The sequence below is a fragment of the Macrotis lagotis genome, chromosome X, assembly GCF_037893015.1.
Source record: "Macrotis lagotis isolate mMagLag1 chromosome X, bilby.v1.9.chrom.fasta, whole genome shotgun sequence".
In the NCBI taxonomy this organism is placed as follows: Eukaryota; Metazoa; Chordata; class Mammalia; order Peramelemorphia; family Peramelidae; genus Macrotis; species Macrotis lagotis.
Window position 1 is genome coordinate 459,159,253 of NC_133666.1, and position 20,781 is coordinate 459,180,033.

Genomic DNA, 20,781 nt, shown 5'->3' on the forward strand with positions numbered 1-20,781 from the left:
AATGACGTCTCTATGGTATTTATAATCCAGTGAATCTGAGAAACTGCTAATCTCTCTTGAGATGATAGTTTGACTCACTTGATAGTTTTATTTTTTATTTTAGTTTAAAGCGTATTATATCTATAGTTTTTTGGCATGCATATTTTAATATCTCAAAAATAATCCCATTCTTGTTATTCTAGAAAGGACTTTGCAGAGGCAAAGAGTAGCTGATTTAGAGAGATTACTGAAGTAATCTACATTTTGAGACTCACTAAAATTTTAATTGAGGGCAACTAGGTAGTACAGTGGATAAAGTGCTAAGCCTAAAGACTGGAAGATCTGAGTTCAAATCCAGCCTTAGACACTAGCTGTCTGACCTGGACAAGTCATTTAACACTGTTTACCTCAGTTTTCTCATCTATAAAAATGATCTGGAGAAAGAAACAGCAGACCAACCCAATATCTTTTGCCAAGAAAACCCGAAAAATATTCATGAAGACTTAGACATAACCAAAACAACTAAATACCATCAATAGTATTTTAATTGTACAGTTCTTTTTTTTAAATATTTAACATTTAAATAGTTTAAATATTTAATGTTTAAATATAATATTTAAAGTATTGAATAAAATATACTTCCCTAGAATTCTTATAATTAAAATAATTCAAGGTTGTCAGTGACAAAGAATAAATAAAATGTTTTGTATTTCATAGCAAGAATCATGAATTAGACACACTCACTAAGGGATGAGATGTGTAATTAATAAATAAGGTGCTATACTAATAAATGATTTCTTCAAATTAGTATAGAACCCAGTTTATTTATTTAATTTCTTATGGGTTCCCCTTTGCTATAAACATTTTATCCAGTGTTTGCTTTTTACTCAGAATACATGGAAGTCCATGTCATTTAGGTCACACATGTCAATGTTAGGGAATTGCCTTCACTTATCTCCCTGGAAGTTTTGCATATAAATTTTCAACTCCACCAGTTGCCATCTTCTTTCTTTAACTTCAAAAAAAAAACTAAGATAGTGGAATAAAGGCAAGGACTTACCTGAGTTCTCCCAAATTCCTCTCTAGAAAATTTTAAACTAATACCACAAAATGAATTCTGGAGTGAAAAACCAACAAAAGGATGGAGTGAAACAATTTTCCAACCCAAGACAACTTAAAGGGTTGGCAAGAAAGATCTATCTCAATGGAACTAGAGTAGAGCAGAATTGAGCAGAGGCCTTGCCCCAGCAGCAAGTCTTGAGGGCTAGATAATCTGAAACAGGGTTGGGGGGGAGAATAGGGAGGGAGCAGAGCAATTAGACTACTACTCAGAAAGTGATCACTAGGTGTGGCACTCTGATGCATTGCCCATATATTGCCCAGAGAGATAGAAGGGGGAAAAATGGGAAAAGGAATGAGTGATACAAGAAAATCATGGCGGGGGGGGTCAACAGCTTGGTAAAGGAAATTTCCAAAGAAATCACCTTAAAAATTAGTATAGGCTAAATGGTAAAAGAGGCACAAAAATTCACTGAAGAAAAGAACTCTTTAAAAAATAGAATTATGGGGCAGCTAGGTGGCACAGTGGATAGAGCACCGGCCCTGGAGTCAGGAGTACCTGAGTTCAAATGTGACCTCAAACACTTGATAATTACCTAGCTGTGTGGCCTTGGGTAAGCCACTTAACCCCATTCCTTTGCCCCCCCCCCAAAAAAAAGTAGAATTATCAGGACAGTAAAGTGGCACAGTTGATAGAACACTGGCTCTGGAATCAGGAGAACCTGAGGTCAAATCCAACCTTAGACATTTAATAATTATCTCGCTGTGTGACCTTGGACAAGTTACTTAACCCCATAGCTGTGCAAAAGCAAAAAAGTAAAATTAGCAAAATGGAAAAAGGTACAAAAATTCAGTGAAGAAAATTACTTAAAAAACAGAATTGCACAACAATACTAATGACCCTATGAGATATCAAGAAACAATTGGACAGAATCAAAAGAATGAAAACATAGAAGAGAACGTAAACTATTTCATTGGAAAAATAGCTGATATGGGGCGGCTAGGTGGCGTAGTGGATAAAGCACCGGCCCTGGAGTCAGGAGTACCTGGGTTCAAATCCGGGCTCAAACACTTAATAATTACCTAGCTGTGTGGCCTTGGGCAAGCCACTTAACCCCATTTGCCTTGCAAAAACCTAAAAAGAAAGAAAAAAAAGAAAAATAGCTGATATAGGAAGTAAATCAGAGATAATTTAAGAATTATTTCAGTAACCTGAAATCCATGATCAAAGGAAGAGCCTGAACATCATATTTGAATAAGTTATCAAGGAAAACTGTCCTGATATCCTAGAACCAGTGAGTAAAATAGAAATTAAAAAAATCCACAAGTCATCTCCTAAAAAAGATTCCAAAATAAAAACTCTTAATTAATATTAAAGTCAAATTCCAGAACCCCCAAGTCAAGGAGATAATATCTGAGGTCAGATTTGAAATCATGTCTTCCTGACTGTAGGCCCACTGCTTTACCACCTATGCCACCTGATTGTTCAATCTCAAAGAATTTATGTAGGGTATTGATATATAAAATATGACTAGAAACATAGGTTGGAGCCAGACTGTAGGGAAAGAAATGGACAGACACCTTAATGAGAGTGGTGGTGGTGGTAGTGATGGTGGTGTGGGGGAGGGGGGAAGAAGTAGGTATAAGAAAAGGACACAAGATGTTTGTAAAGCTAAAATTGACTAGCCTCGCTAATGACTGAATGGAAGGGATGAGAGAGAGGGAACAGTCATGGACCTATTCAAGGAAGTAGGAATTTTAATCTTGGGAGGAAAAAAAGAAAACCTAGAAAGGAGATGATTGCCATCTTCAAGAATTTAGAGGTCTAAATTGTGGAAGATCGATTAGGATTTTCAACTTGACACCACAGGATAAAACTAGGAGTTAAGTTTAAAAGTCTCAACAAAAAAAACTTCCTAACAGAATTATCTAAAAGTGGAGTGAGCTATCTCTAGAAACATGACTTCTCCCTCATTAAAGGTATTCAAGCGAAGCCTGAATGACTACTTATTTGTGATATTGTAGAAAGAATTCTTTGTCAGGCACTGGTTGACCTGGATGGCCTTTAAGATTCCTAGCAAATGGTTTTGACATGTTTAAAGTGCCTGTGAAACATCTAATTGGGAATGCCTAGTAAACAGAGATTCAAGATGAGAATTCATTATAGAGAATAAATACGAATATTTAGGGAATCATAAAGTTAATGATTGAACCCACAGGAGCAGATGTTGTGTCGTTCCCCCCCACCTCCGAGAGTGTAGAGGAAGAAGAGATGATCAAAGAAAGCCAAAAGGACCCAAACTTAAGAGACAGGAGGTTAAATGAAAAACCAGCAAAGGAGAGTAAGAAAAAGCAATTGGATAAATAAAATTAGAAACTGGAAACAAGCATGTAAGCTAAAGGGAAGAGAATATCCCAGGGGACAGGATAAAAGTCATAAATAGTATCCCATAGAAAGGTAAAAGCAGATAGACTAAGAATACTCTGTCATAGCAATTTACAGTTCTTTAACAATTAAATAACAATTTCAGTAAAGAATGGAAGTCAGGTTGCAAGGGTCTGAAAAGTAACTAAGATGTAGGTCACTTATGGCTTGTATTATCTAATCTTGTGTAACTGAGTCCTAGTCAATGGACACATTAAGGCTCTAACAGATAGCTGTCCAAGAAATCAATGGAAATTCCAAAGAAGTAAGAGATTATTCTCAAATTTAAGTGGGAAAAGAATAAATAGGCTATCCATTTGACTTATTTCAGAGAATTATTGTGCAGTAGATTGTAGGCCCCATCAGGACAGAGACTTTTATTCTTCATTTTGTGTCTCCAGTACTTTGAGCACAGGATAGACACTGTAAGGTTTGCAAATCAGTATGCCATGTTTTCCTTCATTAGATCCTGACCCCACATCTGAGGTGAGAACCCTATTTTCCAAATGAAGAACTGAACATTTTGAACATCACACATACAGCCATAATCATAGCTAAAAAAGTGCTGAAGGCAGGATTCAAAGCCATGCCTCTCCTGACCCCAAGCCCAACATTCTTTTACATATTTTACTCTATGTGTTTTTTTTGGGGGGGGGTTAGGGTTTTGTTTTGTTTTGTTTTGTTTTTTGCAAGGCAAATAGGGTTAAGTGGCTTACCCAAGGCCACACAGCTAGCTAATTATTAAGTGTCTGAGACCGGATTTGAACCCAGGTACTCCTGACTCCAGGGCCGGTGCTTTATCCACTACACCACCTAGCCGCCCCCCAGAACACCTTTTAAACATTAGAATGCTTGTGTATATGATTTCACTGTGATAGGGAACTCCTGGATGAGGAAACTATAAACGTAGGCTTTGCTTGACATCCATCTAGGTTTTCATCTCTTTCTGATGTATAAAATGAAGTCAAAGTCTGCTGTTCTCAGTTAATGGGTGATGAATACAGCTTAAAATTGTAGGTCTCTCTAAATGGAAAATCATGTCTACTGAACTAAGTAGTGACATTAATTGGTGAATACAAAAAAGTTAACCAGTATTTTTCTTAATACAGAATTAGAATTAGAAGCAGTAAAGCAAGAGAATGCCCGGCTACAAAGTGTTATTGATGTCCAAAAGTATTCAATCGCCGACATAGAGAGAATACATCACGAAAGAAATGAATTCCAGCAAACCATCAAAAAATTAACCACAGAACTTGAAACAGAACAAAAGCAGTTATGGAATGAAGAATTAAAATATGCAAGAAGCAAAGAATCGGTATGACACACTGTTGCTAATTGGCAGCTAATTAAGACCTTAAGAGGGTAAATTGACTCTCCGGTGGAAAGGGGTTGATCTTCTAAATAAGGCTGTTATACAGGTAGTGTTCTTTAGCATGAAAATACATGAAATTACATTTGGCCCTGAACTGTTTTATAATAATAATCTATTCTCCCTTTGGTAAAATTAAAATTTCTAAATACCCCAAAACCCAGAACTGAACTAAAAACAGAAAATTTCTAATTTGTCAAGGATAAAAGCCATATATTATCTTCTTTTTTTCAGACAACAGGTTTATGTAAATTCATTTTATATATACAATACATTAGAAAACATTTATTCAGCATTATTGGAATACTGGATTTTTTTTGTATTTGTGCTTTTTATATGCTTTAACCTTTAACTTTTTATGATAAACTTTTTATAATGCATCCTTGCTTTGAATAGAGAGAATAAAAATCTATTTGTTGAAGGCTTGTGACATAGTAATGTCTCGAAGGCTATCAAAGACTATAAGATTATTTGTCCTTTTCTCCATGGCTGTCAGACAGTTCTATATATATATATTTTCCAGTAATAGAAATGTGACTTTGTACAATTTAGAAAGGTGTCTGTTTGAATGAATGAAGGTATGAATGAATCTTTGTGGCCATCTCTATTATCTGTAGAGATTTCATACCTGGTTTTGCTTTTGTACTTCCAATTTTGCCTTAAACTACTTGTATTTTCACTTCTTTAAAAGTCACAGAGGGTCAGCTAGGTGGCGTAATGGATAAAGCACCAGACTGGAGTCAGGAGTACCTGGGTTCAAATTTGGTCTCAGACACTTAATAATTACCTAGCTGTGTGGCCTTGGGCAAGCCACTTAACCCCGTTTGCCTTGCCAAAAAAACCTAAAAAAAAAAGAGTAACAGAAGTCAGAAATGAAAATCACTAAAGGGATTCTAAGTGCCTTGTGATTTTAGGATCTGTAAGAGATTCATTCAGGAATCTCAAAAAATAAAGATTTACATTAAGGGATATGAAGGAACCTTTCCTTACCTAATCTCTTCTTACCTTACATTCTCTATACTGTTAAATCTTATTTATTCCACTAGTTGGTTTTATTTAGTTAACTATTTTTTTGAATGCAAGAGTATCCCAGGAGCAAATAATAATTGATCTGGGAATAAGGACACCTGTGTTCTTGTTTTGGTTTCAAATTAGCTGTGTGATTTTATTCAAGGTAACCTCTCTTGGCCTGAATTTCCTCATTTATTAAAAAGTAAAGGGCTAGATTAAGATGTTCTCTTTAAGTCCTTTTAAGTACATAAATTCTCTTATTCTGTCAGCCTAAAATCAGAATTTTCAGAAATAATCAAAACTGATTAGCAGAAAGCAATTTTGATATATGCATATTTTGATAAAAAGCTTTGGGCAACCACAGACTAACATAAAAGTTGTGAAGGGAATAAAGGAAGGGTATAAAAAGAGAAGTGGTACTAGGCCCAAACCACATGTTTGCCACTTTTCAAGGGCTCAACTTTTAAAGGAGGACTAAGGAGTCAAAGGCATGTGCTTTGAAATAGTTATTTATTTTGTAAGCTAAAAAATGACAACAGACTACTGAGGTTACCACAAATGATGTTATAGGACAAACAACCAGAACAATACAGAAGTCTAAACCTGGTTGGATGTAAGGGCCATATAAAGCTTAGTAAACTCTTGAGAGTATGTAAGTGGAAAAAAAATCAGTGCAACTGATCAATACATTTAAAAATTCAGAAAATAAATGCAAGATATAACACTTATGAACTTACAACTTCCAATAAGCAGCAGATTAAAAAGTGTATTTTCATCTGAATGGTGCTTAATTTAAAATTTTGTTTTAGTCACTTAATTTTCTGGTATGTGTTCTTTGTATTTACATTGTTGTAGTTACTATGTATTTTGTTTTTTCTTGTCTCAACTTTGTATCAGTTTATGTATATTTTTCAATGTTTCTCTTGTCCTCTGTATTTCTATGCTTCTCTGTAAGAAATATGGAATTTCTTACAAAACAGTATTATTCCATTACTTATCACATACTACATTTCATTTAACCATTCCCAACTGATGGATATCTACTTTGTTTCCAATTCTTTGCTATCACAAAACTATTCACTTCTATGATTTACTATACTCCTAGAATCTATTCAAAGGGAGAACCTGGCATGTTGCATTCATCTGCTTTAACATGTTTGGTATTCTGAATAATGGATAAAGTCAATAAGAAGTGAACTATAAATTTATTAGGCAGTTGATGATTAAGCAAAATAGCTACAGCAAATTATTACTTTGTTAAGGCAGGAAAGAGTGGGATTAAATTTTTGGTACATACATGTACAACTTTTATCAGACTGTTTGTTGCCATGGGGGAGAAGGAGGGAACAGAGGGTGGTAGGAAAATGTAGAACTCATAAATTTGCAAATGGATGAATGATGAAAAACTACTTTTGCATATAACTAGAAAAATAAAATAAAATTTCGATTGAAAAAGAATTGGGGTTCATAAAAAGTTGTCTGGAAAATTGCACTGTGCAAATTTGGAGGAAGCAAAAATTGCAATTATTGATGCATGTCAGAAGTTAATGGGTTGGGGCGGCTAGGTGGCATAGTGGATAAAGAACCGACCTTGGAGTCAGGAGTACCTAGGTTCAAATCCGGTCTCAAACACTTAATAATTACCTAGCTGTGTGGCCTTGGGCAAGCCACTTAACCCCATTTGCCTTGCAAAAACCTTAAAAAAAAAAGTTAATGGGTTAATAATTCTCTAGCATAGTTATTTTTAGAATCATTCATTATTACATAAATACTAATACATTATAGATACTCAGTGAAGTTTCTATTGTATGATAGCAAACTAAAATAATACAAGTAATTAAGAAGACAGGCATTATTTGTTAGCTAATAATTGTAGTAAAATTATCCATGAATGAGTTTAAATGATTGGGATTTCTGAGAATATTGATTTTGATGCTGTTTTGTGTTATATTGTGATCTGGCTTATAGATTGAAGCACAACTGGCAGAATATCACAAACTTGCTCGAAAATTAAAACTCATTCCAAAGAGTGCAGAGAATTCCAAAGGATATGACTTTGAAATTAAGTTTAATCCTGAAGCTGGCACAAATTATCATGTCAAATACAGAACTCAAGTCTATGTGAGTATTGATATTGGTGTGAATTATATAAAATTTTAAAATTTTATGTACTTTTAACACTTTTTTAATTGAGTCAGTGATGCTTTTTTTTTAAATGAAATAATTTTACTTTAGCTGTAAGACAAAAATTTTCTCTGGTTATACCTCCATCTTCAAATAGTATCTAAAGTATTTTTTCATCTCAATCTATCCCACTGAACATTAATGTATTTTGGTTAGTTTATTTAAAAGAATATTCATTCTTTATTCAATAAATGTTATACATTACATAGGCTAGTTCTGATATAAAAGTGTTTATTTGGATAGAAGCGATAGCTATTCAAATCAAAGTTTGACTTAGTTTTTGATTTTTAATGACTTTTTTATTTCTGTATAATTTAAAGGTATTTGGACTTTCAGTTCACACATTCTCACGCCATTAGTTTAAATTTATCTTTATTTCTTCTGCAAAAGAAAAAAAGTAAATGCAGTAAATCAATCTTCATCCTAAGAATCTAGGTTTGGATGACTTTAGCATATATGCATATGTGTGTGTATATATACATATATATAGAGATATATATATCAAATTCCTTGAAATGGACTTATATTGGAAAAATAATTGATAAAATCAAAACCTAGTCAATTTTAAATTAATCTGATTAGTTAAAAAGAGTTTTATATTATGCTACATTTCTAACGTTTAAATATTAAGCAGTTAACAGCTTTTTCAATAGATAAAATGTCACTCAAAAGTAATGACATGATTGTCATGAACACCAAAAATGAAATTTCCTAATGCCTTTATAATGATACTTTATAAACAAACCATTTTTGTATGTTTTACAGATACCACTTAAAGAGCTCTTGAACCAATATGAAGAAGGAATAAGCAAAGTTCTACATAAAAAAATGGGATCAGAAGAGACCTTAGAACAAGTAAGTTAGGAAGATATGACTTGAGAAATAATAGCAACAACTTGTTATCTGTATTGCAGATTTAAGCTTTATAAACTGCTTTACTTACAACAAGCCTGTGAAATTGGGATGTCAAGGTCAGTTGCTGAAAATAGAAATGAAAAATTAACATATTAGCTGATTCTGAAAGCAATTTTTTTAACCTTTATATCATTCCTTCTTCCATAAATTAGTTTTAGAGCAGTAGTGTCCATCTCAGAGGAATAGAGGGACCTTCAGCCATTACATAAGGATCCCTGCCCATCTGCATAATGAAATAAAAAACTATAAGTTACTACCATCAATGTGTTAACTATATTTTTATTTCTTTTGTTGAATATTTTCGAATTACATTTTAATCTGGTTCAAACAATACCCAATACCCAAGAGTGTTAACCAGTTGCACTGTAATCTGAGTTTGAGACAGTGACTTGCCCAGAGAAAGGACTTGAAGTTTCCCTGGCCCTCAGGCTACACTTACTCTCACAGTAAAAGCAACAAGCCACTTTATTTGGCATATTTAGAGGAGGACCTAAAGAGGGAGACAATGTGACTTAACTAGAAACTCCTCAAAAGAACCTGACTCATGAACAGTAAGTGAAGGATATGAGTGTGGCACCCAAAGAGAACCTCATACTGACATTAGGATTGCTACCTCCAGAACAGGACAGGTCACCAAAAACACCTCCGACCTCACTTTACAAGTATGGGTGTACACTAGCAAATCCAAAACAGAACTAGAAAGATATACAACCTGAGCTATTTCCAGAGAACCTCTAGCAAAATTGGCTTCAGGTCATGGCAAGAAGAGAAAGTCCATTTCTGAAAGTACAACCTGACCATTATTGTAGCCCTGAGATCAGAACAGCTGCTTTGATAGGTCTGATTTCCCACCTCTGAGATCCCAGGCAGGAAGGTTTCAGAGAATTTTTACCCAGAATAGAAAGTTGCATGTTTGGGGAGCCAAGAAAAGAGATGATCCGAAGGATGGAAGAAAGCATGGCTAAAGAACAGTCAGTAGCAGAAAAATCACAGAATTGAGAGAGCAGCCATCTGGTCTTCCTTGTTCACAACAAGAAATCCCCGCTGTGACCCTTCTTAAGGCAGTCTAGTCTCCTTTAAGATAATTACATGAGTAGAGAGAAGGGGTCAGGTACAAGAAATGTGCTAATGGAAATGGCAAAATTTGATCAATAACTGGTTATATGAAGTAAGGAAGAATCAAGAGCAAACCTGGGAGACTGCAAGGATAGTGGTAATTTTAATAGAAATAAGTCTGGTTAATTGGTTAATGACTGGTGAAAAAAACCCTAAATTGTTAACATCTTTTGAGGGTAGTTGATGATTTTTAAAACACAAAATTTCTATTTCAAGATGAATACAATGGTGACAGAAGTGAAGAGTAGCACAAAAATGTTAAATGATGAAGTTCAAAAACTGAAGGATCTTAAACAACAAAAAATTAAGGTAAGAGCCAGTGTCCCATTACTGTTTAGAGAGAGTTCATTCAAAGCAGCTGGTGTAGAGCAGGATAGAACAGGCCTGTATTCTAATCCAAAATCATGATCTGTATGTTAACTGCGGAACCCTGAGCAAGTCAACTTTTCAGTAATTTGGACAATTCCTTAAATTTCTGCATAAGTATAGGAAATTTTCTCATCTGGGAATTAATTATATCAATGAAATCAAAGACCCAGCCCCAGTCACTCAAAATTAGGTTATAGCTGACTGGCAGGATATGTTTTAATACCTAAAAAAGTAAATTGGAAAATACAAAATAGTAAACATGTTGCTTTTCTATCTTTCTGTATCTATAGATATCTATATTGATATAGATGTATACTTAAGTATGCATACATAAACTTGTATATGTAAATATATGCATATAGATCTTTGATCTCATTAATGCAAATCTTCATTTTAGAAATGCTAATCCCAATACATGCATACTTGTCCATCTACTATAGTCTAGTCTTTTAGAATACAGAATTCCCTGGGCACAGTGGAATTCCCAGGAGAACATTTGATTTCCTTTAAGTGCAACATTATATCAAGCATAATAGTCTGTAATCATGACAAATACATGGGAAACATTTTTATTTTTATAAGCCTTATAATCTTTTAAAAGAATTATTTGGGCAAAATATGTAAGTGCCTATCAATTTAAAAACACCATAAATATGACTTTGTCCTTGAAGGAAGCTGAAGAGAAAGACAAAAAATCTATCACTGAGGTGGAGTCCATGGATAAACATAAACATTTACTTGAAAGTGGAGTTAATGAGGGCCTCAGTGAAGCCATGAGTGAATTGGATGACATTCAACAACAGTAAGTTCACCTTTAATTCTTGTGAGTTTTTTGAGATAAGGATTTCAAATTGATGTGAAGTTTTGAACCTTTTTAAACTGATAAATAGCATGGATAGGACAGGAACCTGTAATAAGAAAAAATATTTAAAGTGTTGTATTAAACCCATTTACTTAACATTTTGGCTGATTTTTCAGGATATTTGTCTAGAAAAGATTTCTAATTATTTCTTGGATAACTTATGTTATCTAACTAAGCATGATATGAGAATTTTCATTTAAGACAATTTAAATTATTTATGAGTAAAATTGTAATTAAATCAGCCATTTCTGTCAAACTGGCAGGATGAGTAATGACATAATCAAGAGAAAAAGCCAGGGGGCATCTAGGTGGCGCAGCAAATAGAGCATCAACCCCAGTGTCAGGAGGACCCGAGTTCAAATCCAGCTTCAGACACTAAATACTTGCTTAGCTATATGACCTTGAGCATGTTTATTAACATCATTGCCTTGTAAAAAAGAGAGAGAGAGAGAACCCTCAGCAGTACTAAAAGAAAAATTGACAAATGGATAAACAGAAAAAGAATCTAATACAGTGAATGAAAACCAAGAAGCAATCTCTAGAGGGAAAAAAAAACTACACTACTAGAAGAAAATGAAACTTACCACAGAACCTTCTGGAGTATTTCAGAATCACAATAAAAGTTAACAAAGGACCTAGCATCTATAAGATTTGAGATAAGAGCACTACAACTAATCAGTCACCAAAACATCCTGTGCCCAATAAATAATAGTCATTGCTAGGCACTAGAGATGCAGGCAAAAATGAAATGTGTCGGGCTGCTAGGTGGCACAGCACTGACCCTAGAGTCAGGAGTATCTGACTTCAAATCCAGCCTCAGACACTTAATAATTACCCAGCTGTGTGGTCTTGGGCCTTGGGCAAGCCACTTAACTCCATTTGCCTTGCAAAAAACCTAAAAGAAAAAAATGAAATGTGTCCTTAGGGAGTCTGCTAGCAGAGTCAAGACAATAGATTGGCAGTTAGGAAAATCAGGAAAGGTTTAATAGAAAAGGTAGCTTTTGAACTATTTTTTTCCATTAAATGAGGGACTCTAACAGGTGTCAGGAAAGCAGTATATTTCAGATATGGAATATTAGCCAGTTTCATCTGGGGTCTCACTGTATCAAGATAATCCTTTTATTCCTAATTCCTATCTCATTTCCTACAAAAATTTTTCCAGACCTTCCCTTCTCCTGCTTCCTACCTCTTCCTCCTATTCCCCCTCACTTTCAAATCAGATTCCACCTTCTACTTGACTGAGAAAATTGAGGTCATTCAATGGGATGGCACTTCTTCTGCTAATGCTGTTTTATCTGGAGTCATCTAGCAACTTTCTGTTCTGTCTTCTGTTTCCATCAAGGAAACAAAATATAGAAACTATTTCAGGGAAGTTTAAAATACAGAAGCAGAAACAGTGTGAAGTACAAAGATTATCACCAAAAAAAGGTTCATCTGCAACCTAGTCACAGTCAACATTCCATATTACACAAGAACATGTTTATGATAAAACAGACAGTCCTAGATTGCAGAACTGCTCAAAAGCCTGGAGCAGACCACTCAGGGCAAATAGTCCTACACACCTCAACAGCCTTCTTAAAGCATCACTATCATAAGGCAAATCTTACTGTGATCATAGTGACTTAACATCAAGAAGTATATGACAGGGCGGCTAGATGGCACAGTGGATAGAGCACCGGCCCTGGATTCAGGAGTACCTGAGTTCAAATCCGGCCTCAGACACTTAATAATTACCTAGTTGTGTGGCCTTGGGCAAGCCACTTAACCCCATTGCCTTGCAAAAACTAAAAGAAATAAAAGTATATGACAATGGGGTTGGGATGGCTTGCATGGGGTCACACAGCTGGGTGATTACTGGGTGTCTGGGACTGGATTTGAACTCGGGTACTGGCTCCAGGGCCAGTGCTCCATCCACTGCACTACCTAGCCATACCTATAGCTATTATTTTTTTTTTTTAATTTTAATTTTAATTTTTTCTCTCCCCTTTACTTTATCACACATGCAGGTCTATATTTTCTGGGGAGAGGGGGTATTATATTTACTCTTAAGAATATTTTAGTAATGTATAAAAAATTATTTGTACAAAATAAGGAAAAATTAAAATTAAAAAAAGAAGTATATGACAAGGGTGGCTAGGTAGCACAGTGGATAGAGCACTGGCCCTGGAGTCAGAAGTACCCGAGTTCAAATCCAGCCTCAGACACTTAATAATTGCCTAGCTGTGTGGCCTAGGGCAAGCCACTTAACCCCATTTGCCTTGCAAAAACCTAAAAAAAAGATAAAAATTAAAAAAAAAGTATATGACATTAAAAGTTTGCCATAAAAAGCAATTAAAGGTGCAGCTAGGTGGTACAGTGGATAGAGGATTGGCCCTAGAGTCAAGAAGACCTAAGTTCAATTGTCTTGCCAAAAAAAAAGGCATTTAAAAGTTTAATTATGGAACGGCTAGGTGGCACAGTGGATAAAGCACTGGCCCTGGAGTCAGGAGTACCTGGGTTCAAATCCAGTCTCAGACACTTAATAATTAACCAGCTGCGTGGCCTTGGGCAAGCCACCTAACCCCATTGCCTTGAAAAAAAAAATCTAAAAAAAAAGATTTTAAAAAAATTAGAGTTAAGTGACTTACCCAGAGTCACACAGCTAGTAAGTGTCTGAAGTCAAATTTGAACTCAGGTCCTTTTGTTGCTCTATCCACTGAGCCCACCAGCTACCTCATGAGATATTATTTCTAAAGAGTTTTGCAGACCTTAAAGGATTATATAAATGAGAAAAAATATATAAATTCCTGTATCTAAACTATGGATTATATAGCCAAAAATTTTTATCTAAAAAGTAGTATTATTTGTAATGCAAAAGAGCTGGAAGCTTTCTCAGTAACATAAAAAAAAAAGAATACCCATTGTTATCATTACTATTTAATACACTACTAGAAATGGATTTATCAATAGACATTAGAATAGATATTAGAAAAGGAGGCAAAGTTACTTCTATCTCCTAATGAAATGGTTTTGCTTAACAAATCCTAGAAATTCAGTACAAAAACTTAGTTGGGATAATTGATAATTTCAGAAAATTTTTAAAAAGGGAAAACAGATAGGGAAATAGCAGTTTGAAATTATAAAATGCATTATCTTGGAACTAACCCACCAAGATTTACATATAGTACATAAGGAAGACATAATTAGTGGAGAAATTTTGTGGAGCAAATTCAGAATTTATTAGTAAATCACATCAACATTATAAAAATAATATTATACAAATAAATCTGTAAGAGGTTCTTTATAGAATTAACCAAAATAGCAAAAATTAAATTGGAGAGAGTATAAAAGGCCAAGAATTTCTAGGAAAGAATAGAGAAGGAATATTAAAAAGTTTTTCTGTTACTAGATCTTATAAAATAGTAATTATAAAATTATTTCTACATAAAAGGAAAAGTTTATCAGTGAAAGAAAAACTATCAAGACTTAGAAAGAGGGGCAGCTAGGTAGCGCAGTGGATAAAGCACAGGCCCTGGAGTCAGGAGTACCTGGGTTCAAATCCGGTCTCAGACACTTAATAATTCTTAATAAGACTTAGAAACAGATATGCAGTCAAGTCTTTGATAGGTAAAGGACTCTTATTTGGTGAAAACTGCTAGAAAATAAATGGATAGCAGTCTGGCAGAGATTAGATTTAGAGTCTTAATTTTCACATCATATATCACAATTCCAATACATGGAATGAATTTTCAAATAAAAAGGCATATTGTCAAAAAGATAAGAGAGAAATGATGACATCAAATATGATTATTAAGTCATTTGATTTTACTTAACTCTTTCCTTCAAAAGGAAGGCTCACTATAGGATTTGGTGGTAAGATCTAGAAATCACTGTGATAGAAAAACAAGTTATTGATAAAATTTGTTTGTGTTGTATTGTAAAGGCAAAAAATGTTAGACAGGGAATGAGACCAGTTGTTTCTCAACTATAGTTAAGGAGGGGATGCATCCATCAGCAACAGAAGATATAGTAAAATTAGCTTTGCACAGTTAAACCAAGTGTAATTTTATACATATGTATGTGCATTCGTTGCATAACGTACATCTATGCCCTCATGCTGGTATGCGCGCACACACACAAATACACGAATACATACTCTCATCCCTTTAATAGAATCAAAAGTGAACTTACATTCACATTCTTATATGGTTTTAATTATATGATAATGGAAGCCAAGTGATTTTTTTTTAAAGGGCATTTAAAGACTTCACTAACTTTTTTTTTTGTTTTTGCAAGGCAAGGGTTAAGTGACTTGCCCAAAGCCACACAGCTAGGTAATTAGAAAGTGTCTGAGGCTGGATTTGAACCTCAGGTACTCCTGACTCCAGGTGCCAGCTAGCCACCCCCAAAACCAATATTTTTTTAATCTGTCCCATTACTCTCAATTCACATCTGCATTGGGCAAAAAAGATTCCCATATGAGCCAGGTCCTACAATGTATATCTTTTTCTATACTGGAAGTTGCTTTTTTTGTAATCTTTCTTTTGCATTCACTTTATTTATTTTTGCATTGTTCAGAATTATTAAGTCTTTCAAAGTTCTTTTTTCTATAATGTGATCATTTTATGAATTTCTACATCAGTTTATAAAGTATTCCCCAGTTTTCTCTACAATTGTCCATTTCAACCTTTCTTGTGGCACAGTAATATTCTACTAAATTTATATTCCTATTTTTCTTTTCTAATTTGCTCATGATGTCACTTTTATGTCTAAATTATGAATTCATTTGAGTTTAGCTTGGTTTACAGGGTGAAATGTTAGTCTGTACTCAATTTCTGCCAAACTACTCTCCAGTTTTCCTAGCATTTTTTTGTCAAATAGTGAGTCTTCCTAGTAATTGAGATTATGGGGGTTGATTAATCACTATGCCTCAATGTTTGTTTGCTTCAGTATATTATGTACCTTACAATTTCCCAAGACTGGCATCCTTTTTTTTTAAAAACCTATACCTTACCAGTACCTTTTTACTGCTTTGTAATACAGTTTAAAATATGATACTGATAAACCTCCTTCCTCCCCACTTTTTTTTAAATTTTTCCTTTGTTGGAAGTAAAATGCAAAAAAAAAAGGAAACTGAAGCACATTTCTTCAAGCCATATTACCTCATTAATCATAACACCTACTGTTAATAAAGTGGATCAGACTGGCCCCCTCTGTCAGGCCAGAGACCCTCAAGAGAAGGCAGAGTGTTTTCAGTAAAAGGGTGGTAGTGATGGTTGGGAGCCTTCCAGTTTGTTCAAGCTGGGAACTTCAGGTATCATTGATCTTGCCCTCCCAGTCTGACAGTAAAGGAATATTCATTGCTTTATGGGACTTAATAATCTCTTGACTAATAAAATCAGACCAGCTATATCAGGACCACTAGGTTAGCTGTCCCCTTGGGGAAGACCAACCACTCCAATTAATTATACAAAGACTGGCAAGAACAGAATTGTCTTTTGGGGAGTGCCTCCAGTTTAAGCTAGTCAGTTGTTTATAGAAAACAAAAATCCCAGGTTAAACTGATTAGCTAGCTCCTTAAACTACAGCACCACTCCCTTTCAATCCTGCCTTTTAACCAGTTCTGATTGGGAGAGATTGCATATTTGAGCTGGGTAAATTGAGGCAGAAGCCAACCATTATAAGAATCAGTACAGCATAAAATCAATACAGTAGAAATCAAAGGAAATAGTAATTGCTGGGTTTTTTTCACTTTTAGATTCATGACCTTTGTTCTTTGACTTTTTTTTAACCTTTTCTTCTAACTATTCTTTTGGAATTTTGATTGGTGCAGCTCTGAATTAAAGTATTGTAAATTTTGTTATGTTGGTTCAGCCTATCTATTTAAGTCCTTAAAACCTCCAAAGAGCTAGTTAAAATGAATTAAGCAAAAAAATTTACTCCACAGATATCAGCTGGTGTTACAAACAACAACTGAAGAAAGAAGAAAAGTGAGTAACAACTTACAGCATTTCCTAGAAATGGTTGCAACTCACGTTGGATCTGTTGAAGTACGTAAAAGTTTGTTGGAAACACTGAGCTCTTTCTGAATTCAAAATTCCTTTAGTTACAGTTCTATTTTTCTATTTTAAAAACTCTCTGGGTGGGGCAGCTAGGTGGCGCAGTGGATAGAGCACTGGCCCTGGAGTCAGGAGTACCTGGGTTCAAAGCCAGCCTCAGACACATAATAATTACCTAGCTGTGTGGCTTGAGCAAGCCATTTAACCCCCTTTGCCTTGCAAAAACCTAAAAAAAAAAAAAAAAACCACTGTGTTTTCATATGTCTAAAGATAATTTATGTTTTTATCTTTATCTCCTAAAGGGTTTTTTAACTAATGCTGGAATTCTAGGCTATGAATTTCAATTTTTTTTTTTTTTTTAGGTTTTTGCAAGGCAAATGGGTTAAATGGTTTGCTCAAGCCACACAGCTAGGTAATTATTATGTGTCTGAGGCTGGCTTTGAACCCAGGTACTCCTGACTCCAGGGCCAGTGCTCTATCCACTGCGCCACCTAGCTGCCCCTGAATTTCAAATCTTTTGAGATTTTCTATATATCCTAAGTTTTATAGAGAAAAGTATAAAATCATTAACAATGAACTATGTCATCAAAAACATCATTTTCAATTAAATTCATTTTCCTTTTTTTTGAACTAAGTAATTAGGCTAGTATTTCCCAAAAATAATGTAAATATAATTTACTTTAATGTTAATGCAGCCTTTGCAAAGTCCTTGATACTATTCTTAAGGATAAAATACAGACCAATCATTCATTTAAGTGGGTCCAAAATGGTTTGAATGACTGGAGTCAAACATTGATGGTGTCATATAGTCTTGGAATTTGTCCTCAAATCTATTTATTAGGAAGGAATAACTATCACAAGACCAGGGTGGGGGTAGAAAACAGGTTTCAGCAGGCTAAATCCTGTAAGACTGTTTTTCATTTTTGAACTTAATAGGATCTGAGTTCCAATTTGACCTCAAACACTTAATAATTAATTAGCTATGTGACCTTGAGTCACTTAACAAGTCACTTAACCCCATTGCCTTAAATAAATGAAAAGAAAAAGGAAAAAGAAATCTCTTTAAATAAATAAAGTAGGCATAGAATATGGGATTAGGGAGGAAATAATTCTTCTCTGTCTCAGTCAAATAAAAGCTAGGGTATGATGATCAGTTCTTGACACATAACTTCTTATAAAGAACATTGTTCAACAGGAGGACAGCTAGAAAATTATATCATTTGAAGAAATAGTAAATACTTCATCTGGGAAAGGGAAAATAATGAGCAACAGGTTCACTTTTCAAGTATTTAAAGGGCTATTATGTGAAAGAGGAATCTGACTTGTTCTGCTATACCCATAAAAGGCAGAATTATGCTTTAAAATTCCTAGAAATTGGGCTGCCTTGGAATTGTCTCCCTCCATTAGTGGTGTTCAAGCAAAGGTTGAATGAACTCTTAGGTAGTTTGTCTTCTTGTCCAGATAAAAGTTAGACTGGATAACCTCTGAGATGCTTTTCAATTTTATGTTTCTGTTAAATCAAAATGAGGGGGTCAAAGGCTGACCAACCAGTATGCAGAGACATCATCTGTAAAAGTTATCAATGCAAAATAAATTGCAAAAGCCTAAAAGGAGGGATAGCTGGGTTGCCCAGTGGATAGAGCACCAGTCCTGGAGTTAGGAGGACCTGAATTCAAATCTAGCCTCAGGTACTTGATAATTATCTAGCTGTGTGACCTTGGACAAGTCAGTCCCATTGCCTCGTGAAAACTAAAAATATATATCTTTTAAAATGCCTAAGAGAAAATATGTTTTCACTGATCTATTTGGAACCTAACTAGAGTTAATCTAAGACTCCTTTTTTCCTAAAGTAAAATACTTCTTTAGGCTGTATAAAGACTCCGACCAGGGTAGCTAGGTGGCACAGTGGATAAAGCACCAGCCTTGGAGTCAGGAGTACCTGGGTTCAAATCCTGTCTCAGACACTTAATGATTACCTAGCTGTGTGGCCTTGGGCAAGCCACTTAACCCCTTTTGCCTTGCAAAAAAACCTAAAAAAGTAAAATAAAATAAAGACTGACCCAGGCTGCACAGTATTTTTAATTTTACACAACAACATCCATTTTTCCTTCTGTATTGTAGAACATATTTTAACTGATTGTTCTAACAAGACAGAATATTTGTCAATAAGACTCCTATACCTTGTTTCTCTTAAGGGATGAATTGAACCAAAACCTGATATTTCCTTCTAGAGAGAAACCAGATCCAGGCCTTCATTCCCCTCCCAGCTGGGCTTTTGACTCCACAACCTCATCCCTCTACCATTCCTCCTCTTTTCCCTATCTTTTCACCTCCCCCTCCTCCTTCTTGGAGAACCAACTAACTTTCTTTTGTTTGTATATACATCCATTAGCACAGTGGTGCTTTATAAATGCTTTTTTACTAACCTACCTCATACTTTTAGAACTAGATCATCATAAAGTGAAAATACTAGTGAAAAGTTCATTACATCTTTTTTTAGGGCTATAATTTTTTTTTGTTCATTCATTGGTTTTAAATTATTGACAGTTTTAATTTTTCTTCTAGAAACATCTTGAGGATCAAATTGTTAGAGTAGACAAAGAGTGTGAAGAATTCATTGCTGAAGATTTCTTGGAAAATATTAAAGAAATTGGAGACAAATACAAAAGGAAAGCTTCTGTTATCTCTTCCAGTAAATGAAGAAATGCTAAGATGAAGACACCACTTCTTAAGATGTCGATGCAAAGTCTTTTTTTTTTTTTGTTTTTATGGAAAAAAAGCATTCATGACTACTTATTTAAGTCTCCAGCCAATTGTCAGTATACATCAGGAGTGGAAAGTTAATTAGAATTTTTATTCTTCTAATCTGTACTTACCAACCCATGTCTTCCAGTCATTTTTAGATTTATTTTCTAGGTGTTAACTTGCCAATATATATTTATTTAATTCCCCTTATTCTTGATGGTTCTCCAAAAGCTTTTTGAAAAACAAAACTGGTATTTGTATTTTTAATAAAAATTATTCAAATGAAAAAACTATACACTATGATGGCCTTCAGAAATTCAACAGGAAGAAGGGCAAAAAGTAATTATCCAGAGAATTTTTCTTCCTTCACCTATGATATTATATTCAATTAAGAATTTTTATATTATTATCAACAAATATACCCACTGTGTACATAGTATTAGGCACTGCAATTACCAATGGGGCTTAAACAATCATTAGGAATCATAATTCTAAAAAAACTTAAAACCTCTGGTGGAAGGCTTAATGATTCATCCTCCAAATGAGTATGATTCATATATATGGATCTAATTTGTAAATTATTCAATAATGCAATTGTGCTTAAGTATGTGTTTCAACACCTGTGAATCTAAATTCTCCTGTGGCCTCTTTGAACTCATGATGACAATACTCTCTTTAGGATATTTATCATTAGAGTCTAGGTTAATAG

At 34.5% G+C, this 20,781-nt stretch overlaps 1 protein-coding gene across 1 annotated transcript; it reads left to right on the top strand.

The window, feature by feature from the left end:
* The first annotated feature begins 3,241 nt into the window (after positions 1–3,241).
* NDC80 (NDC80 kinetochore complex component) lies at positions 3,242–20,095 on the top strand. Its single transcript, XM_074202075.1, has 8 exons — positions 3,242–3,380; positions 4,573–4,778; positions 7,812–7,964; positions 8,793–8,882; positions 10,275–10,367; positions 11,099–11,229; positions 17,216–17,318; positions 19,893–20,095. Exons 1-8 carry the CDS (start codon positions 3,242–3,244, stop codon positions 20,025–20,027), a joined length of 1,050 nt encoding a protein of 349 aa, XP_074058176.1. The 3' UTR covers positions 20,028–20,095.
* The last annotated feature ends 686 nt before the right edge of the window (positions 20,096–20,781 follow it).